This window comes from Paramormyrops kingsleyae, chromosome 11 (genome assembly GCF_048594095.1).
Source record: "Paramormyrops kingsleyae isolate MSU_618 chromosome 11, PKINGS_0.4, whole genome shotgun sequence".
NCBI classification, from domain to species: Eukaryota; Metazoa; Chordata; class Actinopteri; order Osteoglossiformes; family Mormyridae; genus Paramormyrops; species Paramormyrops kingsleyae.
The window spans coordinates 3,515,357-3,541,809 of NC_132807.1; the positions used below are offsets into that span (position 1 = coordinate 3,515,357).

Below are 26,453 nucleotides of genomic sequence, written 5' to 3' on the forward strand. Positions count from 1 at the left end.
TGAAGAATATATCTTTATCTTAAAAAAACATCTTCCATTACAATCTGTTCAAAGCAGCTTTACATGGAAGGTAACGGGCAATGGGTATAGATAATGACAAGCAGTCGCAACTATGATGTATCTAACAAAATCTAACAATCTTCGACATCCCACACATTCTATAAATAAAGAAAACGAAGTCGTTTTAAGTCATTTTATTTATATTTTGTCGGGCAATATTTATGTCAACTATATACAATTCATAGAAAAACAAAACACTCTACATAATTTCATACTGCAATTTTTAAAGGGAAAAAATTATATTCAGTTTTTCTGCTTTCACTGCAATTCTCAGTTTTTAAAAGTCTATAGCAGTACTTTCTTTTCATCATATAACTTCCACAGTAACTTAGGCACTTATCAGTTCCATTGCCCTTGATTTTAGTGTCCCAAAGAACAGCTACTAGAGGATCCTTCCGAGTTTGGTTCTGAAACCTGTCTGACTCAGGACAGTGAGCATCAGATCATCACACCCCAGGCGAGCCTGCAGTTGATCCAGTGATTTTCAAGGCAACAGTCCCCCAGTTACCATAATAAGCTTCACTGCTTTCAGACTTTCAGATAATCAAAGGAATGGTCAACACAGCAGAAACAGTCTTGAATTAAATGAACACTGGTTTAAGCCTGAGATGGTGTATGAAAGCCATATATGCGTGTCTCTCCATCACTTTTGCTGATGGATTTAAAAGCATTGATATTCAGTTATGACACAGAAAAATGTATGTCCATTTAAACAAAAAACACTTTAAAAAGCAAACACTAAGATACCATTGAGTTATGGCACATTTCTCCATGAAACCTTCCTTTGAGGCCCAGTGACTGCAGATCAAACGGAAATTCCTCAGAGCTCTAGTGGAACATCCCCGCAAAGATGCTCAACCCATAGCCTATCCTTTTTGCCTACAGATGGGAGGTCAATGTACAGTCTGCTCCACTTCCCCAGCCGCCTCTGCAGAGCTGAACTGGCGGGGAAAGAAGCACTCTCCTTACGTGCTTCTTCGGGAAGACAGGACTCTCCATTACACTTTCATTTATCGATATTTCTACCTTCAGTGTTTTAAATACAGAATTTCAGGACTTGTCTGTCACCGTGACACATTTCTTTTGCGTACTGGTTAATCTGTACTTTGAGTTTTTGTATTTTTCTTTTGTGTTAGTGTATTTTTTTAAGTTTATGAGTTTTTCGGTGTCTCAGTATGCGTGTGCTTGTGTGTCTTTTTTGTTACAAGGGTGGCAGGTAAGTGCGTTCTGAGAGACGGAGGTGTTCTCCTTGGTGCTATTGGGCAATATTAAGAAGGCGTTTCCAGGGTGCTAGAAGGCAATACTGGTTATGTTGCCAGGGGCGATGAGGCCTGGTCCAGCATCCTTTGACTCCTTGTGCTGGTTTGCCTGTTTGGTCTCCTCACCTGGGCAAATGGACGCATTTGGTCATGAGCATACCAGAACTTCACAGCTCAGTCTCATAATCTCTCACTTTCAAAGCCAGTAGTTCAACTAAAAAGCCCCATTTTCACCACTACCCCACCTGCTGGTTGTCACTCAGTAGTCCCCAAAACATAGCATCACCCACAGACTCACCCTCCTTAGCCAGTTCAGTGATGTGCATGTCCAGAGAGGTCACACCTTGCTTCTCCAGGTAGCTGCAGAACTGAAACACTGTTAGCAGGTCTTGAGTTGCTTGTCCCTCTTCCTTGGGTAGGTGGTGTCCTAGGATCTGCTCTGCCAGCTTGACTATCGCTGCAGATGGGATGAGGGGCATAGTCAGCTAGGCTGATTTTAGCTTCATAAATTCAGCCCTGAAACAAACGGCCCCACTCCACCTGTGCAGTGATGCACATTCTATTGCTATTACAGCGAGGTCACGTGACCACACAGTCAGTTTTAATGAGTGGCACTGTACCCTGGAACAGCTTCAGCCAAGGTCTGTGCCAGAAGGTCCTCGCTGTGCCATGTGACCAAACCCCCCCACCCAACCAGGGCAAGGCACATGAGCAGATGGTACCTTTGCTGGGTGAGCCAGGGGCTCCATCGGGCAGCTGGGCCTCACTGGTTTCTAGCAGTGCGCTGAAGAAGCTCTTAGAAGAGGCTCTGTACAAGTTGGGGTGGTCTGCACACCGTTTCCATAATGATGCTGCACCCTTGCACCGCTCCAAATGTGGCAACACTAACCCAAAAGTGTGTGGGGGGGGGGGGGGGGGGGGTGATGATTATTATAAACAGCAGGTAGTGTAATGGTTAAAAGCTGTTTTCCAGTGTGGTGCATTTACTTTGGTCAATTGCAGCTAAGGATCTGGGTAACAGTAAAAGACTGCAGGTACGTTAAGAGAAGGCTAGTCATCTGGCTGCTAGTCAGGGGCTCCCAGGCCAACTCACCCTGGGTGGATGTGTCCTCACAGGAGACACAGAGGAGCTCCAGGGCTCGCACCTCCCTGGACAGGCATTCCAAGCTGAGCACCTCTAGAGAGCGACAGGGCTCAGAGGCAGCCAGCCTCTGCAAGGACAGCAGGACAGAGGTACAGCTGAGCCTGACCTACAGGTCAACACTTTCACATTGCTTAATTAGGCCTTTTCCCTGTGTAACCACTGACCACCACCAGGTCTGAAGCACAGCAGGGAGTACTACAACAGGACCACGTCACAGCGATTGTGTTCATCTCTCAGCACTGGGACTCAGAGACCTATGAACACGGAGTAGGAGCAGTGGTTCCCAAGCTTTTTTGCACTGCGACCCAATTTTTATCATGGCAGCTCAGTCGCGACCCTATATCAAGGTTTAAATTAACTCTATTATCAAGCGCACAGTGCAATCGACAATTTATACCAATCAATGCCTATTGCACAAATCTGACTGGATGTGCCAGTGAATTTTAAATTTGCATCTGGGGTTTGGCTTCTTGAATTGGTTGAGTGTTCACTAGTTCTGCGCTAAGCATTTGCAGACCTGTTCATATAGATTAACTCTATGATTGGGCTGGGAAATCTGATCATGGGTCAGCATAGGAGCTTGCTGGTTTTAAAATTTCCAACTCTGCCTCGCGACCATTTCGAAACTTGCCGCGACCCAGATTTGGGTCGCAACCCATGGGTTGAGAATCTTTGGTGTAGGGTGTCCACTTCCTTTAACTTTGCCCTTACCTGAAGCAGGGAGCTGCAATTCTTCAACTGCACCACTAGAGCACAGTCCAGAGCTTGGCAGCCTGTGGTCAAGGGTTCAGCAAAAGTTCCACAACTCTGCTCTTCACACCCCTCCATCTCCACTAGCTCACAGGGGGAATCAGGAACCTCACTACACAGAGTGACAAAACAACGTGAGTTAGCAGCAAATTACTGCTATGGCCACGAGTGCCAAGGCAACAAGAACATTCAGTTAACGGGTAAATGATTTATAACATATTAATTATACATGATGGACATAAAGGGCCAAGTTGTGCTCTAGCAATGCACTCCTTCGCCACTAGGTGAAGCAGAGAACCAGCACCATGTGACACTTGTGTGGGAAACTCTGAGGGCAGAGTGCAGTGGGGAAGGAGACCTGTGTGCAGCATTCTGTCTCTTCCCCTCTTCCTGAGGTCCTTCTCCATCTTCTTCTTCCTCCTCCTCATCTTCCAGGAAATCAAAGCTCCCTAGAGCAGCCTCAACTGTCAGGGTGAGACGGGAGGAGCAGCCCTGCATGGGTGGGACACACATGTACACACACACACACACACACACACACACACACATTACTGATTGTGCCTGAAGGCCCTTCAATTCCATCGAATGCTGTGCTTTATATTCAATAATGGCAATTTAACCATGGCCTTTCTGGCAGATGTCTGTTTTGTGGAAACTGGAATCGGGAAGCAGGCATAGGCAGAAATACTTCTTTTCTATTCAACTTCATTGAAGGTCATTTAAAAGATTTGAATACAGTGACTTAGAATAAGGAACTAAGAAAATCCTCCTTCCACGCTTATCCACTGTAAATCAGAAGAGAAATGACTCAGTGATGTGTGCTCAGGCCTCATGCAGTGATACTCTGGATATTCAGTGCAAAGGTGGACCGGGTGACCGTGGAGTGGAATTCTCATCTAAATAAAGGCCATAATTAGCGAAACTCCACATGGAGAACCAGAGGCTCTACTCCTCATACTAGAGGCTGCTGACCTGCTTCTGGCTTAAACAAAACATGAAAAGAGGAAGTTAACTTGACTGCTACTGCCCATTTCTCATACTGCATACTCTGCATTACACTCAGTGAGAGACATCAGGCATCCCCTCACTGCAAACATACAAGGGCCCACTTAGTTTAGGGCTATCATAATCCCATCCACAAAACTCCAAAGCCACATGTGGAACAACCAATCAGATGCCACATGGCAGTCACACGATAACTCTGCATTAAAAACATGCATAGAAAGTCCAGAGATTACTCATACTCACCGGTCAAATGATCATTTTATCACTTGATAATGACCCTAACAAAACATGGCTGACTTAAGAGGCCTGAGCGATACACCCTTATTATTGTTATTCCCGCTGTTAAATGGCTGTACCACTAATGTCAAGTAGTGTCTGCAACCGAGCCCCAGCAAGGGTGGAGTCACCCAATGGGATTGGTCACGACAGGTAGAGTCTCAAGCAGGCCTGCCCCCGATGCTACTCACAGTCAGAGTCTCCTCCAGGTGCCTCAGTTCCCGCTCCAGAGCCTGCAGCTCCGGAAACCGCCCCAAGCAGCTGTCCAGGGCAACGCTAGTCATTTTCAGTGCCTCCTCCACCATATTGTCCACAGGCTGGGGATCCACACTAGGTGTCAGCACAGAGACTTCCTGCACTGTCCCCTGCAGGCGGGGCATTTCTATCATGTCCTCAAGTCGTGGTGCTGGCAGGCCTGTTCTTAGGACCTCAGAGCGGTCTTCTTGCAGGACTGCTCCAGGCCCAGAGGTAAAGTCCTCCTTGGCTTGACTGCATTGCTCCTTCCATGAGACAGGCTCCGAATCAGTCAAGCCAGGCCCCACCTCCACCTGGACAGTCCCCACATCTGCCAGACCAAACTCCGCCTCCCCCGGAACAGTCCCTGCCTCCGGTTCAGCCACCTCCAGTCCTTCAGCAGCTGCCAATGGTGACAAAGTCTCATTCTGATTCTCAGGCCCAAATGGAGCCCTGGTCTGCAAAGAAAGCTCTTCCTTCTCCGAGGAATTCACAAACCCTAGAGCTGCTGGTGGCTCCAGGACTGCAACTTCAGGGGCATCCGATGACCCCAGAGTCTCGGTGACAGTATTGTTAACACTGGAGGCTGGTATCTCTGCCAGCACCTCGTCTGCGCTGCTCTCACTGATGTGGCTTAAGGACCGGCAGCGACGGCCATGCCCATTGGCCACTTCCAGCTTCCCGGAATCCTCCTCTTCTCTCACCATACCACTGTCGGTATCCTCTTCCTCTCCCTCTTCTTCCTCCTCTTCTTCCTCAGGATCACCGGTGGACTCACGGGGAGTGAAGGAGATTTGAATGGTGGGAAGGGCGGCCCGCAGCTCCGGCTGGACCAGAGTCTTGTTGGCGTGGCGTGCTCCCAGCGAGGGCTGTGGGCTGGAGGAGTCATCAGAAGACTCAGAGGAATTGGACCAGGCTGTGCCGTTCTCCATCTCTTCCTGTCTCCGTAGCATATTCTACAAGAAGGAGAAACAGATGAACAGGGAGGCTAAAGTAAAAATCAACAGGAATGCAGTAAGCATTCCTGCCCTATAAATGTCACAGGCAGGAGCGGAGTCAAATGTGGTGAGAGTAACCAGGGAGGGCAGAGTGCTGAATCAGCCGCCAGGGCGTACAGCAGGCAGTTGCATCTCTTTAACTCTGATCACTAGCTTCACAGGCTTCAGAAGAAAGCGTACAGGTCAGGGTAGCCAGGTGTCAGCTGAATACTCACAAAGAAGACCTGCTCACGCAGCGAGGGTGTGTCCGGTGGGCTCTGGTTGTAGCTGGCTAAGCGCTTGGAGACCGTGGGAGCTTTGTTAACCGTGCCTGCAGATAAACTCTGCTCATCCTTGTCGAAGGGGCTGAGAGACAGAGAGGTCCTGTTAGATTTCTTCATATACAATTTTCGTTGCATTTTCAACATCGACACATGGAGCTTTTCCACTGCCACCAAGAACCGAGCCGTACTGAGAACTGGTTGTTTTCCGCTGGACATTATGTGAGACCTACCTATGCTGACATGGCCCTGCTTACTAGCATGACTAAACCGAGTTGGTTGCATCACCACCATCTGATTGGTTGAAATGCAGGGAAATACTGGTGATCTGCATCGATATGCATGGATTATCTAAAGAAAAAAGGGCATATTCTATATATTATTCATTATTACTAGTATGGCACATTGTGATGCATCCCCAATAACTCAGAACTTCCAACCTCTTACTTACAAAAAGTACTAGAATCAGCTGGTAGAAACGGCTGAATGGAATGGATTTGTGATTCAAACTGACGCAAGTAAATGCTAATTCTGCTAGTGTTTGATGCTAACATAACACTAAAATTCTCAGACATGCTAGTGGAAATCAGTGCATAGTAAATCATGATGTAGACCATGTGAACAGTAAAACGTCTCCTCAGTTTCAGAACACTGTCACTCTCCAAACCCGGCAACGCCTTTACTGAGCCAATCCTTCAGCAGTGGAAAATCAAAGCAAGCTGAAACCACGCTGTAACCAGTGTCTCTTCGCAGTACGGTTCCTGTATGCCAGTGGAAAAAAGTGCCAATAGATTCTGTCACACAGATGGATCTCTTGAGGATACAGAACTGGCCAGTATTATGATTACAGGAATTATAAGAAGCTCTTGTCTTTGCTAATATTTTCAGGTTAGTGTTCAACTCCTTAATCAATGAACACCTCCTAGCAAATGCTTTGAATCCATTGAAAACATTAGGACTAAAGTATTCATCAACTCAAATTCAGTGTTGTCCTAAAAAAGTTCCTCTTGGAAACAAGGACTACTGAACTAAAGAGCTCATCTAAAGAGCTACATCATAAGACAGGGCTGCACAATATTACCACCATCACAGTATCATCAAATCGGGGCCCTGACCACGCTAATGTCTACTATTAGGTATTGTCAAACCATGGTAATTCATGCTAACGTGCTACCATTAAACCTGGGCCCTAGCCACGTTAGCATCTCCTATTAGGTTTTATCAAGCCAATTCAATTCATGGTAATGTGCTACCATCAAACCTGGACCCTGGAATGATAATGTATTCTAAAGCAGTACTGTCAGACATGTAATCTAATGCAGCACCATGGGACCTAGGTCCTGGTCGTCTAAATTTTGCTAATACAGCACAACTAATGCTACACTTCACGGTAACACATGCCATAATACCACAAAACCTGAGAACTGGCAGTAGTAAAGCACAGCCTGTAGCGAAATTTCACACCCACTCATAGGCCGAAAATGAAAAATTTGGAAGTGAATTTAACTTTGATTTAAAGGGAAGAGAGCATAGGAACAGAGAGTGTAGCATTGAGAAGGAGAGATGAGATTTGGGGAAGGGGAACCCACTTCCAGGTGACCTCCAGACTCAGTTTGACGGTCCCCAGGTCATTGATGTCGACGGCCACCATCTGGGGCTGCGGCGTGAAAAGGTCCTTGGTCTCGCACGACACGCTCCCCACCACTACGTGATTGGCCAGGCTTTTCAGCTCTGTCACCTTGGCAACACCAGCGGACAACTCAGTCAGAAAAAGCCTCATCCCTCCATTAACACCCAGAGTTAGGACACTCCACACTCAGCAACAGTGGGTTACTCGCGGTCGCTAAAACACCTTGATGGACAGGAACTCCGTGACGAGTGGCATGAAGACCATCTCCTCGCTGTCCCACACCTGCCGGCCGTTAATCTCGATCCGACCCCTGAGTTTCCAGCGCTGCCGTCCATACTTCATGAAGATCTGGGTTTAGGAAGAAGACAGTCAGATGCTGGTTTACTTATAGAGGCTGGCGCACCAGTCTTCCTGCCAGGACACTTCAGGGCTCAAGCTGACTAACGGCACTGACTCAAACACACCGGGCCGTCACTGGGCCTCATGCATTATCCCGTTAGTGCTCCCGCTGTTCGAATTTCTCTCCAGACCAGAGGAAAGGCGAAGGCAGAGGAAAGGTGGGATGAGATGGAAAGAAAAAGGAGAGTGATGTACAAACCTCATACTGATCTCCCGCACAGAGCCTGGCAAAGCCAGCGAGACCTGCGAGAGAGAGAGACGGGGCTTATTCTATCACAGGGCCACAAACAGAGTGAGGGCATGTGTGTATCTGTCTATGAGCACTCAAAGGCCACCTTTCATTTTGATGCGAAACTCCCCCAGCTGGCTCTCCAGTTCGCTCTCCAGGATGCACATGCTCTGTTCATAGGGAGGTACAGAAGACACAATGATGTACTGACTAAAATCCCAGCACCGGCCTGCCATTACACGACCTCCTTCAGCCCCGCTCTTACCTCAGTATACTCCCGATAGCCCTTGTGCGCCTCTGTCAGGCTCTCCCTGGCCTCGCGGCTGCCAGGAGAGGAGGTGTAGGCCTTCACCATCCTGCTGGCTCCATCACGCAGCCGTCTCTGCATGCAGTACGCCTCGTACAGCTCATCCACCTGAAGAGTAGATGCTCAGTGGTGACAGCATGTTAAGACAGAGCTGTCTACAGCTACAGCTGGCCTCCAATACATATCCCAGCAGGCTTTGCACACCATCAAGTCCAAAGAGTCCAAGATCTGAAAGCCCTGCGCACCAACTAACACCCCCAAGCTTTACTTAATCCAAGCATAAATCTGTCGTGCAAGGATGTTTGTGGACAAGAGCATGCTGGGGGATTTTACCTTGCTGAGATGGAACTCCAACCGTCTCACAAACCTCTCGATGACCTTCACCTGCTGTTTGGAGGTGCACAAAAACAGTGTAAAGCTCCCAAAGCACCCCCCCCTTTGCGGTCTCTGAGAAAGCAGATGGAGAAAGCTAGTTCACTCACCTTGTCCAGCTCATACAGAAAACCCTGAAATATAACCATGATCACAAGTTACAGCCAGCAATCAACAAAACCAACTGAAATGCTGACAGGGGCTTGAAGGCCCAGACCCACACAGCACTGCTCCCAGTCTCACCAGTCTGGAATTTCTCTTGGACTCCCTCATCTGTTCCCCCAGGTTCTCCAGTTCCAACTGATGAACCTGCAGGTAGGCCCTACAGGAGATACACAATGCATCAGCTCAATTTCTGTTCATTATTTCTTATAGATAGTTTATTATTGTTAATATCAATAAATTATGCCAGAGTTTAACTCCTGACTGTATACCTTGCATGTAAATATATATATATTTTTAAATTTATCCCTGACTGTCAAAAGCTGCATTTTTTTGCAGAATGGATGACACACGCTTGTATGCTGGAGTTAGGGCTGCACGATTTATCGATTTCAAATTGAAATCTCGATTTGAAACAATACGATTAGCAAGTCGCAAAAATTGCAATTTAGGATATACATTATACAGCACGTCGGACCCAGTGTTTAAAACTGCTGTGAGAATAGTTTTACAAATTCATGCCATGCTCCCTGTGTGACAGTCATTCTCACCAATCACAAGCGCCGTGCTTCTCGCGTGCCAGTCATGCTCACCAATCAGAAGTGGCACAAGAAGACGTATAGGCCCACAAACAGCAAGATGTGCTGAAAAATACTGATTCCACTACTGAGCTATAAGTGAATCGCTTTCCTATTTCATGGTCCGAGATTGTTTCAGAAAGGTCCTATCATCAATAGAACCGGCGAGCTCCTTTTAAACACGAGCTGCAATATATTCCAGAGTATCATACCTTTGGTTTTTGTTAACAGGCAATAGCATTAGTATACCGCTAACCCATCAAAACAACGAGACATTCAGTAATTCTCACAGCAGCGGAGTCGGTGACCTCCAAAAAAGCCGCAAAACCCACAATACAGTCGTGTTTATGTCATATGTTTTTGTGCTTATTAAATTTAAGTGTTTCAAAAGATGAATCCAACAACAGTAATAAAATAAAAGTCTTGCTTTAACATAAATACTAAAAGAATAGATCGCTTTAATCGCTATTACAGTTGGGAATGGGCACGCGGTCTTATTTAGAAAACATACAAAAAGCGACGCATATAATGTTTAATCATTTGTTTTGTATTTGTCCGAGTAACAATGCAAAGGAATGATAAGCTGCTTCAGTCGAAAACTGCATTTTACTTCTCATTTAAAATAAAATGCAGGGTTGGCAGCTTCGGTCAGCTGCGTGGAGTTAGATTTTCTGTTCTCTTGCACACACATTTACATGTATGTACGTTTTATTACCTTGTAAATAGTCTGTAGGGTTTGCAAACTGCCGTAACGTTTTTGATGCAGCTAGTTTTAAGTTCAGAATGGAATATAGATTTGCCGTCTGAAATAGTTTGTAACCATGAACACGTACATTTTTTGTTTCACCTGAATTGATTTGTATAGAAAATAACGTATACAGTTGTTAAAAAGCGGAAACTTCAACCAACATGAAATCACCAATAAACGACTTCTATTTATTCAACATTTTATAAAATGCATACTACGTTTAAAGTTTTCTAGCTTTACGATTTCAGGACAGAACAGCCATTCTGTTATGAACATTATGGTTTTCCTGAGTGTTATTAGTGTTAATAACAGCAGCTAACAACACAACAGCGCAAACAAAAGGGCTGCATACACCGAAGTAGTTCTTGCTTGTTCATTGGCGTGGGAAAAGGCGGTTCTAGTGTTATTAGGAGGGTAATAAGCGTTACCTGCAAGATCGCTATTTTTCTTTTTGCTGCAATTTTTTCATTATTACTTTATTTAACTTGACACATCACATCTTTAAATTCTCATCCTTGCATTAGAATATAGACCAGTTAATACTGATGGTATCTCATGCTACGTCATATGTTTTAAAATCACTACACACTGAATATTGAACTGAAGCTTGACATTAAAAAAAATTCAATCGCAAATCAGATCGTAATCGCAATTTCTGTCAGAAAAATCGCGATTCGATATTTTCCCCAAATCGTGCAGCCCTAGCTGGAGTACTGCACGTGACGTGCGTATTACGAGAGCGTGAGGGGTCACCCACCGCAGGCCTCTCTTCAGAGCCTCGTAGACCTCATCCAGCCTCTCGGGTTGGGGGACCTTTGGGGGAGGAGACTTTGTGGAGAGGGTGAACATCTTGCTTCTTCGAGGGGCCTTCCTCACGCCGCCTGAGGTCTGAAACACGGACAGGCTCCTGAGGAGGAGACGTCCCCTCACCATTAGTACCAACTGAGCTGGAACGCAGTCGGTTTACACCCCGATGCTGATTGTCAAGGAACCTCTGATCACTACAGATCGCATGGGACCACAAAGGAGCAACCAGTGTTCTGAGGACATCTCTCACAGCTTTTGGTCCACCAGTTAAGGCAGCCTAACTGCATATTGACTTCCTCAAGGTGGCATGACAGGAAGTACTCTCTGCTGCAGATCTGGCAGCCAGCAGAGGGTAATTAATGCCCTCAAAAGCAATGCTGATTGATGAGTCCCGGCACAACAGGAATCTTTATCTGAAATGTTTCTACAGGCTGTAATCCATCTCCTCTCTTCACGTTGTCATGGTGACACTGATGATGGAGGATTCTCTTATAGAGCTGGTGAACTGAACATGTCGACACGGGCTGACCCAGGCTGTCTCACCTGAAGGATTGCGGAAGGGCCTGGACTCCTGAAAATGTCTGGCTCCTAATGACTGATCTGGAGGAGATTTGGTGGGACGCACGCATGGACTGGGACATGGCAGATGCTGGGGAGGGGCTCCCTGTATGAGACAGAGACAACAGGTTCAACCTCTCAGGGCAGCAAGGACCGGAACACTCGCAGTAAACTGAAAACAACGGTAAACACAGTAAACGGAAGCGGATTCCAGCCCAGCCCTTTAAGACACACCGGTCACTTGAAGCAACACCAGGTTATTTACAAACAAGCAGTGACAGAGCACGACGTGACCTGGCAGTCTTCATTATTTACACAAACAGCCACTCCAGAGGCCAGAGGGACACTGCCAAGTTTCCAGAGTCCCCGTTAAAAGTCAGAGCGAGAGGGGTGCGTTTGGGCCATTAATGGACTAAAACAGAACCAAGAATACAGAGACGGAAGCAGGGGCTACATCGGAAAAGCACCCCGAGAAAGTCCCAGCTGTAAAATCTGAAACATGCAGAATGTAAACAGAGAGACCCTCGAGAGTGTATGGGTGAGGGACTGATGTTTAGCTTACACACAAACAAGCCTCTCGGGGCAGGGATGCTCTCAGAAAACTGTCAAGTACAGCAAGGGAAGAACCCGCACGCATCTTCAAAAGGAAGCTGAAATGCGACTTGACCGCCATGTTCCCAGACAAGCAGGGGAACAAAACCACCCCCCCCCCCTTTACAAAAACAAAAGACAATACAGATCAGGCGATCCCTAAGTAACACTCAGGTGGCTTTGATAAGGGCATCCTCAGACAGCCAGCCACTCACATCCTGGCTCACGCAGATTCCCTCCCCACAACAGATGGCAAAGTAAGCAAACGAGGCAGATGTTTCTGCAAAACATGTGCTGCGACAGAGCACATACTTCCTCCTGTCTGTCCCATTCTTTCTGGTGACTGTTTCAAATCCGGGGGGGGGGGGGGGGGGTGATATGTCCCCCCCCCCCCCCCAACTGTCAATCACAGGCAGGCCACACCCACAGGGGGATGTCATTTACTCTAACATGGAGACACTGGAATCAACACCGGCCAGATATCCCCCGTATGTTACATCTTTTTTTTCTGTCTGTCCAGATTCCAGGTCAGTGATATATGATACACACAAAGTAACAAGAAGGAATTCACTGGATCACGGCAGAAGGTGAACAGGGCTGTTTCCATATTATCCTGTGTAAGGTGAACCTAAAGATTCACTAATATGAAAAAAATCACCAAACAGCACAACAGAAACCACAACACTGCGAGGTTTATATAAAAGAGTGAAGCTCAGAGAGGGGGGATCTCAAAAGCTAGTTTAAACCAGTTTTTTCATAAGGAGAAAAGAACCCGTGGATGTGTGTGTGTGATCCCACAGGATACAGGCCGACAGACAAGGCCCATCCCCCCGCCATCCCCACCCCAAACAGGGTAGGCGACTCACACGACCATCTCAAAACTCCCATAATCACCTTCTTCATTTTCCTCTTGAGCAGCCACAGCCTCAGTGATGACGTCATCACAGGACTCAGCCTCTCCCAAGCAAACAAATTTCCATGGAGCAACAAATATGGAAGAGAGCAGTGGCACCACAGAGAAGTTTCCGGATCCCTTATATCTCCCCGCTGCCCTCAGACGTCAAGGGAGACAGACGGGATTAAAATCCGTCAAGGTGGAAGTACTCTCCACTGTCACATGGTGTAAGTTAGGCTGAGGGGACCGGAGCGGTATGTCGGTCTCTCTCTCTCACACACACACACACACACACACACACACACACACACCCCTTCACTTCCTCTTTTACACTGGAGTTCTTTCTTGTCCCCACATAAGGCAGCACCAACCACACGTCACCACACAGGACTATGGATATGGAGGACTGGGAGTCAAATCCTATGAACTGGTGCCAGTTTCCTTAGAAATGCTGCATTTCACGATCATGGACAGAAGGGGATCACCCCAATCTGCACCTTACCCTAACCCCACGTAGCATGCCCCCTCTGGGGGTTATTCCTCAAGGCCACACACCTGTCAACGGATGGAAGAATTACAACGCTCAGGATGAGGGCAACGCCACTTAGAGTAACTCCACGGGCAATGAAAATACCTCTCACAGCTGGACCTTTTAAACTAGCCTTTGTCATGTTATAGCCTGACTTTTGTAAAACATGCACAGAATGGAAAATGGTTTGAGGCATTAGAGAAATAATGGCGCCTTCTAGCACCATGACAGGATGATGCCACACCAGAGGAAGCTTCCCCCCCACGCCTAGGCCATGACCTGCCCTGACCTATCACAGCTCCACCGCAGGACAGTGCCCGTCGCCCATGCGGTTGGCACCTCTGCTCACTCAGCCCCCGCTCAGAGCCGCACATCCGCGCCACACATCTACATGTGAGGGCACAAATGTTTCCTTTTAAAAACTTCCCAAGCAGAAGACTCATCCCGAAGGTGGGTTTAAATGGCACAGAGGATAGCTCCTCTCCCTGAGCGTGACCCAATTCGCCCTAATGCTCCATAACAGTTTGTGTTGATGAAATCATTAGCCAGATTAGGGCTCTCCATTCCGGCCCGCACAAAGGGTCATTTGTCGGGGCTGACCGAATGCGCCCACATATGGAAGGCCACGCAAAGGGCTGGATGTGGGTGGACTGGAAGCCCTGGGAGGATGTGTCCGCCCTGTTATGAAGACCTGACGACTATACCTCAGCAGCACAAGGTTTTATGCAACGTGTAAGCTTTTCGGAGAAATCATACTGGAGGGCACTGGTTCAGTGTCACACACCAAAGCTTTAAGACGCATCATGTGTGGGATTAATAACCCATGGGAAAATTCTCTCAGACTGCTGCATTCTAAATCCCAACTCCAACCAAGATTAGCGGTAAACAGCTATAATCTTTCTTCCAGATTTTCAGAAGCAGTAAAATGGCAGAAAGCAGGAATACCCACAGTAACACAGGCTGTGCAACACCCCCACCTGCCAGCGAAAGCAGGCCTGTGAAATTAAGAATATCCAGTCAGAACTGTATTTATGATTAACGTCCACTTATATGAAAATCGGCAAGACGCTACGATCCACCGCAGCTGAGAGGAAACGTGGCTTTAAAAAGACTGCCGAACTTAGCTACATTTTCCGCCCTTAGAAAACAAGCGGAAAGCTGCATGGATCAAGTTTTTAAAGTGCCGTGTATGTGAGGAGGAAACGCCAGCACACCAGGCATCGAAACCCTACGCTTTGTAATGCAACAGACCCTTTAAGTAACACTTTGATCGCAGCCGTGGCGGCTGGCCGACACCAACCGGTAGATACTTTGTTGCGGATCGCCGAGCTCCCGCGATTCCCGGGGTTGAGTAAACTATGCGCCCCGTGGATCGGGATAAATCCCGGGTGTGAGCAAGCCCCATCTCCCGCAGCCTCGGATCCCGGCGTGTTTGTGTCTGTACCCTTACCCACCCAACCCAAACCCGCCATGGGGACGTAGGGGCTGCACTGCGATCCGGGCGCGTCAGAAGCAAAAACCGACTCGGGCGTGCGTGTAAAGCCGAGTTCGCTCCGTCTCCGCACGGCTTCCCTCGCGTATCTCATGCGAAAGGGCTGCGCCGTTAGAAAAGCCGCAATCAGGAGAGCAGCCGGTCTAAACGATAAAACCGGCACTGGGCATCAAACCAGCACGAGATAACCGGTAAGAGTACGTACATGTTTAAAGTTTGCGTGTGCAGCGCCGATCCAAACCAAAATGGTCGGTTCCTTGGTGATCGAAGACGGAGGGTCCGTATTTGTGAGCTGTAGCTGCAGCACGATACTGACAGTCGGTCCAGGCGAAACGCCCTCCTCCCCACCTCCTCAAAGCTGCTGGCAACTCTGAGATCACGGCCCCGAGCAGGGCTTTGGGGCTGGAGTCGGGTTAAACGTCCACGCACGTCGTCGGGAGTGTGACCAGGTCCGATCGGCACGGATTCACTCGGATGGACAGAAAGACAGACACAAAGCGCAACACGCCTGTCCGCAATGGACACCGCGGACCGCTGTCTGTCTGCTCCGATCTGCTCAAGCCCTTTGGTGTAGTCCTCCGGCAGCCAGGGAGGGGAGCTCAGAGCGGAGGAACTGGGCGGATTCGCACTTTTCCGTTTTGTGGAATGGAAGGAGGTTGTCCCCCCTTCCCGATTTACTCACTCTCCCCGTCTCCTCCCCGTCCTCCCCGATATCATCCACAAAGCATCCGGCTGCTCGCGGGCAGGAGTGGCGGATGTCTGTCATTAACTTAACCACGTTAAAACAATGCAAGTTCTGCCCAAGCTACAGATTTCACGTCGAAAGTTAATTAAACTGACACTGAGTCACCAACACTGAGTTCATGTTTTGGAGAGGTAACTGTTCGTGTCCTCATCAAACCCGAGAAAGCAAACGGGGAGGGGGGGTGTTACTCGTCTATATTTTCAATATTATTTTGTGCATAATATCATAGCGCATACCATATACAATACCATTTCCAAAAAAAGTTGGGGCACTGTGATGTTTGTAAATAAAAACCAAATTCAATGATTTGCAAATCATATAAACCCGTATTTAATTGAAAATAGAACAAAGACAGCATATCAAATGTTGAAACTGAGAATAACAGGTGGAAATCTGAGACAGCATTATGAACTTCAGAGGATAGTGCCTATAATGGCGACCGTGATTCGCAATATTAATGGATTAAGTGATTCTTCTATTAGGTATTTTTATACACGTATTTAAATGGATTAAAATAAAGCCTAACGTCAGGAATCAACAGAATAAAATTTTCATTTGAGTCACTGTGTGAGGGATATGCTAAACAAACCTATAGGACACAGATCTGTCTGGGGCAGTACGAATTCTCACTTACGAGGACAGCTCTAAAAGCGGACCACAGTGAAGATGGGGTGTGCTTCAGTACTGGCCCTTGTACTCAGCAGTGCCCCCCTTAGGCAGGCATACACACACACACACACATGTAGGGTAAACATATCCTTATGGGGACCGCTCATTCATTTCAATGGGAAAAATGCTAACGCTAACTATGACAACCTTAACCCCTACCCTGCCCTAACCATAACCATAAGTAACCAAACAAAATACAAGAGTTTTCGCATTTTTAGTTTTTTCATAGCAGTCACCGATTTTTATAAAATAGAGTTTTCCCTTATGGGGACCAGGAAACCGGTCCCCATAAGGGGAAAAAAACGGATATTTATCACGTTATGGGGACATTGTGTCCCCATAAGGATAGGTAAACCCGCTCACACACACACACACACACACACACACACACACATGTTAGCATACCTAGGTAAATGGGGACCTTCTAACCTTAACCATAAGTAACCAAACTAAATACAACAGTTTTGGCATTTTTATTGCTTTGATTGCAGTCACAGATTTTTATTTAAAAAATGAGTTTCTCTATGTGGAGACTGAAAAAACAGTCCCTATAACATCAAAAATGTCCCCACAATGTACAATATACATTACACACACAGACACGTTGTGACCGTGGCTGCCCATACCTACAGCTCACCCGTATCTCAGCCCATTTAGCCTTGCTCATTTTCCCCAGAATAGGTTCTCCGAGACGCTCACACAGCCCTTGATGACTCCAAATAGACTGTCATGAAATGGAGCTGCAGCAGACTTCATTGAGGCCGCTGAAGTACTCTGCAGCCCACACTCAGGGGCTAAAGGCCCAGGAGAAACGTGCAGGAAGAAGAATTTCACAACAAAAACAAGTCCCGTCCTGCCGGCGGCACCGCTAATTCCAGACGTATCGCCGAGATAGCGGGTGACTACGCACGGTCTCCATAGCAACATCGCTCAGCACAGAACTCACTCAGGGGCAATGAGGAGGCCACGGGGTACCTGGAACAGAGATTTGGGATCACAAAACACGCTCACAGTGTGCCGGGTGCCCGCTGGCTTGGCTTGCCCCATAAACTGGGAGTTGTAAGGTGAGACAGCTCGGTGTCCTGTGACAATTTCCTAATGATCTTAGACCGTTAACTGCAGGAGCCCCGTGTCTGTCTCAGGTAATAATGCACAGAGAGCGGCCACCGTGCAGCCAGGACAATATGCCACAGTCCTTGGCTAAAAGCTCGATTCACCCACTCTGAATGTGATGACTGGGGCTGCCAGCCGTCAATCATGAGAGACTGAATCACTCCAGCAGCGCTAAGCTGAGCTCTGCCTGTGACGTGTCTCTGTAATGCTGTGAGGGAGCTTGACTGAAACCATCACTTCCTGTCAGGCTTGGTCTGGACCATCACTTCCTGTCAGGCTTGGTCTGGACCATCACTTCCTGTCAGGCTTGGTCTGGACCATCCTGTCAGGCCTGGTCTGGACCATCACTTCCTGTCAGGCCTGGTCTGGACCATCACTTCCTAATTTCTAACCAATCTTAAACTAAACTCATGCACAAGCTTATCTCATGCAGAACACCAGACATGGTAATGAGACCTACCAGGGGTTGTGGAAGACACATTTTTAGAGAAAGAGAGAAAGAGAGAGAGAGAGAGAGAAGACAACTGTCTCTTTGCTGTAGTTCTGCTTGTGCCCATATAAAAGCCTGAGGAAAGGGAGGTCTGCTGGGGGAGACTCCATCCCCCACAAACATACACATACTGATAATGCTCTACATGATTCCTATCTCCTCCCTAACAGCTAGACCTACACAGTGTATTGTTCAGGGTTTACTTGGAATGTACACACACTCACACACTTAGATTATATGAACTTTATTGATCCCAGAGGGAATTTCTTACAAGCACACATCTGAATCCCTTAAAGGAATTCAAAGCAAATCAAAGAATCTTAGACAAATTCCAGCAGAACTCAAAAACAGACAGAAACTGATAATGAACAAAAGTCTTCATGATTTTTGAAAAATGTGTCTCCAGAAAGGGGCAACATAATGGTTAGCACTGTTGCCTTAAACCTCTGGGCCCAGGGTTCAAGTCTCCACCATGACTCCATGTGTGTGGAGTCTCCCCCGTATCATTGTGGAGTTTCCTTTGGGTACTCTGGTTTCCCCCCACGGCCCGAAAATATGCTGAGGGACATTGGAGTTACTGAATTGCCCATAGGTGTCCCTGTGTGAGTGAATGTTGTGTGAGTGTGTCCTGTGATGGGCTGCTGCCCCCTCCTGGGTTGTTCCCTGCCTTGTGCCCATAGCCACCAGGATAGGCTCTGGACCCCCAGAACCCTGAATAGGACAAGCGGTTACAGAAGATGGATGGTGACCCCAAAAAAAGAGCTAAGTGCACAGACACAGGAAGGAGCAAACAAATGCATGCATGGACATGGGCCTTGAGATCACTAGTTCAAGCCCCAGCCTCACCAGAATAGTCACATGTTTGTGGGCCCGTGAGCAAGGCCCCCTAACACCCTCCCCCCCCCCCCAGCTCCAGGGGCACTTTATGTTAGCTGATGCTGCGCTGTGACCCCAGGTTTGCACTCATCTGTCTGTGTGTCTCATGAAAGAGCAAGATGGGGTAGGAGAGAAGCATCCCAAAGTACCTGTGCAAATAGGAGGGATTTAACAAGTATGAACCTCATTGCCTAACCTGAGTATAGCAGCTAGATCAGTCCCAATGATCCCAGTAACCACACAGCTGGCATACTGGACTTGCTGAAGGAAGACAAGAACATATTTACAAATAATGCATGTTAAACAGCGTACCTGCTACCTCCTAACCCCAAGCCCTCCATCTCTGCAGGACTCCAACCCATGTTGCTCTGGCTCCCTCCATTCTAGTTTTGCATTCCTTCGCTTTCTGAATAACGCGGAATGTGTGCTTGTTTTCAGGGGTGATCATTGTTAAGAATCCTGACGAACGGCATTTAAACATTACATCACAGGTTACGTGTCTGTCATGGTCATATGGAGTGACCTTGGTCTTCTTGCTGTCGGTGACGTAGTACCTCAGGGTTCGGTTCCATCGCATCCTGCAGTTCTCCCATCTGCCGCAGTCGAGGACCGACGGCCAGTGCCGTGCACACGTGGGGACACGCGCACACTCAGCGGCATGTGCGGACCCAGCGCCTTAGACCCCATCGACCCAAAAATGTGTCCGAGGAGCGTGACTGCTGTTCCCTGAAGATGCTGACAGACACGCCAGCACATTTACTCACCCTGAGAGGGCCAGTGCATCCGGTCAGAGTTGGGAGTGCGTAAAGGACAGCTGGGCGGGGGGCGGAAGGACAGGTGGGGACCCAAAGGAGGGGCTATGGCACGGCGTGTGAATAGTCCAGGTAAGGGATTTCACCTCCTTGTTCCTGAAAGTCATCACTGCTTGAATCCTGGACCTCCTAGAATGTCACACTCGTCCACCCCTCTCCCTCCCCTCTTCGTCTGGCAGAGGAAGTCAGGTCATCGTTTGCTAAAGGGTATCTGAGTCAGCAGTGATTTACTGTCTTAATTTCACTGGAGTGACCCCACACCGGGCCCATGTCGCCATGACTGCAGTGCGCGATGATGTACCGCTTTTGAGGAAAGAAAGGGAGGGAGCAGGCAGGAGAAGAGAGGAGGATAAGGAGAGGGGGGAGGAGATGCAGTCCCAAAAGAGGGGGGGCTGTCCCACGCTCTCTCTACACTGGAGATCGCAAACCCTGTTCATGTTTGCCGTGGGGTCTCCCCAACCCCCAGACACTCAGGGGAACAGCAGCTTGGTCCGTCCTGAAACCCGATAGGAGATCTACCCTAATGGCCCCCCCCCCCCACCTCCCCCGGCCTTTTATCATGAAAATTCAGCGCCTGAGCCTCAGCAGAGCTACAGTGGGAGCTGACGCTGGAAGTTGGTCCTTACAGAGCTCGAAAGGGACATTTAAATATAGACTTAATGACAGAGCGGCCGACATATTTTTACCAGACATGTTGTAACGCTCTGCAGGCACCATCCCCACGTGGTTGCAGCGTTTCAAAAACCGGAAAACAGGCACAGACCCTTCCGTCAGCTGAGACTGGGTCCGGTGCCGGGAGCTTTTTACAGGTTTCCACTCCTGCTTGGGTCAGGGGGATACAAACAGCCAGAATCCAAAGATACATGTTTAAACGCCTACCTGACTAAACCTGAAAACACATATTGAATGCTCCTCCCCGGTAACCCCTCCCCTCAGTCAAATCTCTTTGTATTTCAGCTGCTTGCCACTAGGGGGAGACCTTTCGTTTAAAGATTTTAAAGAACCCCACTCATTTAACGAAGCGGAGAGGCAAACTGACGCTGCCCCTCCCCAGTGGCTCTGTGATTCATGTTGACTTCCTCGTATTTGTTTCCCTTGGTTGTCCTCCTGAATCACGTGACGCCAGTGCGAGACCATAAATAGCTTCTGGCGTTTGACTGTCTGACTCAAGAAAAGAAGAACTGTAAGCAAGGGAAGCAGACGGGGGAGACTTGGGGCTTGTAGTTCAGGATGACCGACTTGCCAGTCATGCTGAGGAACATCAGTCAGCACCTGCAATTTGCTCATGCTACCCCCCCCCCCCACCCCAGAAGTTATCCTACATGGCCAATCACCCTCCTGGCTGTCAGAGTTAGGTACCTGTTACCCAGAAATGTCTGAGAAATTTCCCATCACTTCCTGAACATCCACTCTATTAAATGTGTCTCAAAAGCTCAAAGGCTTCCTGGTGGCAGCCCCCTTCCCTGCTACTTTACAGCTGTGACCCCTGGCCCTCCCCCGTGACGCCTCTTCCCACCCCCTAACTCACTCTCAGATCACGGGCCCCTGTTTCCCCCTCCCTCTCTTGCATACAGTGGGCCTGTTCGTTTTACTGAATAGTGATTATTTAACATGCTGGAGGAATATCCACTCAAAATGACCTATAACAGTAACTGGCTCAGCAATAAGCTCTTAACAGTCTCCTTTTCTGCCTCCTTCTCGTTTTCTGCCTTTCCTGAGCTGAACTATACAGCTGTAATGGCGCTGGCAAGGTGAGCTTTCATGCCTATGGACCAGTATGTCGTTATTTATTAAGCTGTCAATCATGGTACCTCCAGTGAGTGACGGCAGGGAGCCAGGGGGCGTGGGTTCCTACAAGGGGGCATGTTTTATATAAGGGGGTGTGGTTTCCTGTCAGACCATCTAGGAGACCTTCCATCCCACACTAGCTGCCAGGCAGTACATCAAGGTGCTTCTGAAGTTCTCACTATTGATTATTTTGGTTTCTCTCTTGATGTTTTTGTTAAAAAAATGTAAAAATTTACGCAGCTGGATTCTTCACTGGTCTTGGCTTCAGTGCCAAGTTTAAGGTGCATCCTGGAACTTGGACCTCTGACCTGAAATGCCATCCTGTGGAATAAAAGGCCACCCCTCCACATGCCGTGACTTGGGTTCGAACCGAAGTTCCTGCGGCCACAGCGCAGAGTACTGACCACTATACGATCAGAGCGAGCTACCAGAGCTGTGGCATCTATAACATCCCAGAGAAAACATTTTCACCATATTCTGTCATTTTCAGAACACGCTGTTTTCCCCTCCAGTCAGACTGTATGTGTAAATGATTCTGAACTGAGGGTCTGTAAACAGGGATAATTTATCTGTATGTGCAGATTTAGCAATATACTCAGAATCTGTACAGGAGCCAAATGAAGGCCAGGCAGAAGGATTCAGAGAGACAGGCTGTATTCATTTACATTTAACAGCTTAGCTTCTGTTACACTGCAAAGCCACTTACTGCCTATCATACAGCTGATATATTTACTGGAGTAATTCATATTAAGCACCATGTTTAAGCACCACTATGTTTATGTAGTAATCCATCATTACACCTACTAATAAAAATTATAAATTTAAACATTAAAAATAAAATAAATTTAAACATTGGCAAGCATGGAGCTAAATGAGCATAGCTACCAGTTAGACAGCTGCCACAGGAACGGTGAGCTGAACAGTGAATCACTGTCATTTGCTACTTATTCTAATTTATCATTATATGTTGGAGGTATGCAAGAATTTCAATTTACTCGTACAAACAAAAATAAAGCTCTTGAATCCTTCAAACCCTTTGAATCCTTTGATACTGAAAGTACAAACAAGACCAGACAGAGTTCCTGTTACACACCGCCCTCTTGTGGACAAACAATGTACCGCCGCATTTTTCTAATCTGAATGAGCCAAGCTACACCATGTAATTACACACTAAATGCTTTCAAATAAAATATAATATTAGGTTGAGCCTAAACAACTACTCAACTACTACTAACTACTAACAAATGCTCAATTATTGGAAAAGCTGACAGGAAACGGGGCACCAAACCCATAGCTTATAGTAACTGTATTACACCTGTAGCTCAACAAGTAGCTTATTGTGCTATTGATACCAAAAGTAATAGGTCGGGATCCCAGGGAGTGCGTATAAAGGGTAACCCCTGATAGGCTACGAATGAGATACCTTCCTGAAGTCTGTCTTTAAGTCGAATTTGTAGGTAAGTCAGAAACAGTAACATGATACATAATAACTATACAATAAAAATAATAGTAATGATATACAGTACTGACCTCAAACTGCAGCAGCTGCACAATGTTTTCATAAGTGTCACAAAGTACTGTGTGCGTACCTCATTACAAACGATTGTAAACTCAAATGTTTAATATAATAGGCTTTACGGCAGTTCGTTTCTAAGTATGACTTGTTTATGGTTCTTAAGCCAGGATTGTCTGTAAATGTGACGACGCTTCCTGTGGGACCTATAGCCTCTAATTACCCCCCTGCATCCCAGACACACCTGTAGCAGCAGGGGGTGTGTGAGACCCACCTCCCTGCCCACATACTTGCTCTCCAGGACCAAAACACACACACACACACACACACACACACACAGCTCCACGCCAAGCTGACAGGCTCTGCCTCGGACCCTTCAGAATGTATCTCTGCTTCTAGGAGCCTGATACGAACTGTCCTAGCAGTGCACTTCACGCCGCTTAACGTTTTGAATTCCATTTGAAGGTCACTTAATGTCATCCTCCGATTTATGAGGCACTGCTGGATAAGATGACGTTCGTCTCTGCCATTAGAAAGCTGCGGCTAACTTGCTGGCTTTTGGTCATTCCCAGTGTCTCCTGCTTCGCTTTGGTCTTGAGTACTGCTGTCTTAGAAACTTCCAGCCAGGAAGCAACCTACAGCTCAGTGTAGCTTTCTGGCAGCAGAACCAGGATTAAACTAGGATTTAACAATGCTGATTCTTTGCTCTCTTTCTTTCCAGAGCTGTATATCTGTGAGAGGCAGAATGAAGCACTTCTCTTAGAGCCTCAGCAACTGGGTCAAACTCACTCCAACCCACCTGATGCATGAAGGGACAGTCCCCATTATCTGATGGTAGTGGGTTTAGGGCAAAGCAGTGACTTCAACTGCAGCTCCAGAGAGTGACAGAGGAACGTTCCGGTCTGTTGTCCTCCCACCGTGTGCTGAGATAGACAGCTGACCTTCTCATGTTCCTTGTGCATGGAGGTCTATGCGTATTTCTTTTGCCCTTTTTAAATGATCTAACACGCGACAGCGCCTGCCCTTTCCCCTCCATGCCTCTCTGTATCGTCAAGATTTCGCACCCGATTTGTCCTCTTCACGTATCGCTCTGATAGACACACAGAGGACACAGTGACATGGTCCTTCCAGAAGGTGACCGATCATGGGAAAGGCTTTAATAGAATAAACAAGTCAACCAAACCAGTATCTCACATCTCCTGCCTTATCCACAAGACCAGTTTGTTGTGTTTAAAGAGCTGAAAACAGTCCATCATATATAAGCAGACTATCTGTGACTCTCTCTCTCTCTCTCTCTCTCTCTCTCTGTCTCAGACACACGCTGGCTCCCCATTCCTACGGGGGACCACTGCTGTTTAGATCAGGTTGATCAAGACCATTTTGATTCCCATTTTACACTCGTCCTCCTGTCCTGCTGATCTGATTCTCATTCATCCATCCAACACAGTGAGACTGTTCCGCCCCGTCGTGAGAAGCTGACAACCATCCAACCATCAAAAACCCACAGGCCAGTGAACCGTAAAACAGCTCAGCTGAAAGTTCAAAGTTATGGCGTTTCGGGTACCAGTGGTGTAAATGATTTATAAGACAGGTCATATTCTCCATAACGGGCAGACAGGGAAGCAAGCTGGTTCTGTTTATGTAGAACTCACAAGCAGGCAAACCTCTGCCCTCGGTCCGAAGTTCACTCAGCCTAACTCCGAGGCCCATCCTCCAGCAGAACCAGTGCCTCAGTTCCCTGTGCCCCAGTGCTCCCAGGAACATCAGGCAGCTTGGCAAAAACCAAGGATCTGGGCCAGAAGCTCCAAGCTGTGGGCTGCCCTCTCATTTCAGGACCCTGCCTGTACCAGGGAGCCCTTGTTCTTGTGCTCTTCTAAACCAAAGAGAAACTGCTGACTTCTTCTAACAAAGTCACTCATTGGCTGAATCCAACCTTGGCAGCACACTAGATTCAGCACCCAGCAGCGGTACTGAGTAGCTTATGAACCTGAACTTATCTGAACAAAACAGCTATCCATGCAGCATCAACAGGGAAAGACACAGGCTGTTAGCCAAAGCTGTGTAATTACTCTTCTGCACATTAAAGTGACCCAGCATATCCATTCATTGTGTAGTCAAGACAAAATAAGTCATTCTGGTGATTAACTGTAGGAGCGCAGTGCCAAATGTACCGCAGAACCATCGGGATTTCTAAGACTACATTAAATCGCCGTTTTAAAAGTCTACCTGCTCGTTAACAATTGAAGGGATCATACAAAGGGATTAAACTCTGTTTACAAGGCAGTTCGGGATACACCCGTCGGTCCGTTTGATCGCTTTGTCTTTGACAGAACTTGATTCGAAGCCACCCTTCCGTCTCAAAAGCAGTCGGAGAGTCGGGCTCATTGTTTATACCTACAGGCAGATGCGTAAGAACCGGGAGAGGGAGGACGTGTTCCGCATAACAAATTAACTTTTTTTAAGTTGCAATATCAAACTCTCTCCTATGCCCTTCCCTATAGGTAGGCCTACGACTAGTGACCCAGTTAGCCCAAGATTTCGGATTCAGCACTGAACAGAGCAGATACAGTTGAGTGACTACATCGGGGTCCTGAAAACCGGAAAAACATATAGATCCTTAACCACTACGCCCCCTAGTCACGACACTGGTCAGCCCAGCTTCTTAAGAATACGCGTGTTTAAACAGGGACCCGGAATGTAAATGTTCCCAGCCACCCAATCATGCTGTGACTCTCAGTAACTTTGTTATAACACTTCCCGTTTCATTAATTCCTAACGCTTGCCCAACACGGAGCATCTCCGATCCCGCTACTATTCCCTGGGTTCACCCACTTCGCGGTAAAGCCCTCCTTACCCATAAAAGCGGGGTGTGTGTTTAATGACGCCGATAAAGCGCCGCCTCTCCGGCGCCGACGGACCTCAGCGCTTCGGTACCAGTCCGCTTCAGGTCCTGCGTCGGCCCGGCCGGTTTCGGTCAGTCTACATCCAGCTGGAGATGGCACTTCTGGTTAGCGGACTGTCTTTATTTGGCAAAGAGCCGGGGGCGGTACCAAGTGCCAGAGGCAGGATCTCAGCCCGGCATCAGCGGTGTGCGATCAAGCCTACAGGCAGACAGATCCGGGCAGACGATCCGACGGGAACGACGGAAGACTGTACGCATTAAA

At 47.6% G+C, this 26,453-nt stretch overlaps 1 protein-coding gene across 3 annotated transcripts; it reads right to left on the minus strand.

Moving 5' to 3' along the window:
* Positions 1–179: 179 nt before the first annotated feature.
* LOC111859359 (rho family-interacting cell polarization regulator 1-like) lies at positions 180–26,292 on the minus strand. 3 transcript variants are annotated; one of them, XM_023841934.2, is made up of 19 exons: positions 26,144–26,292; positions 11,762–11,882; positions 11,169–11,318; positions 9,167–9,245; positions 9,034–9,057; positions 8,885–8,938; positions 8,510–8,659; positions 8,351–8,414; positions 8,215–8,258; positions 7,839–7,964; positions 7,576–7,724; positions 5,942–6,071; positions 4,686–5,684; positions 3,572–3,705; positions 3,175–3,325; positions 2,413–2,530; positions 2,042–2,203; positions 1,618–1,776; positions 180–1,445 (listed from the first exon to the last, which is right to left on the minus strand). In XM_023841934.2, the coding sequence occupies exons 1-19, from the start codon at positions 26,145–26,147 to the stop codon at positions 1,351–1,353; spliced, it is 2,913 nt and encodes a 970-aa protein (XP_023697702.1). In that variant the 5' UTR covers positions 26,148–26,292; the 3' UTR covers positions 180–1,350. The 3 variants fall into 3 exon arrangements, with proteins under 3 accessions (XP_023697702.1, XP_023697704.1, XP_023697703.1); XM_023841936.2 differs by lacking the exon at positions 26,144–26,292 and adding an exon at positions 15,966–16,097; XM_023841935.2 differs by lacking the exon at positions 26,144–26,292 and adding an exon at positions 15,489–15,959.
* Between the last annotated feature and the right edge of the window lie 161 nt (positions 26,293–26,453).

What these genes read in the sequence shown, in the direction of transcription:
- LOC111859359 (XM_023841934.2), bottom strand. An exon ending in TGGAGTTCCATCTCAGCAAG is followed by an intron (nt 8,660 to 8,884) that starts GTAAAATCCCCC and finishes TCTACTCTTCAG; the next exon opens with GTGGATGAGCTGTACGAGGC. An exon ending in AGTCTGGAGGTCACCTGGAA is followed by an intron (nt 6,072 to 7,575) that starts GTGGGTTCCCCT and finishes TCTGTCTCTCAG; the next exon opens with CCCCTTCGACAAGGATGAGC.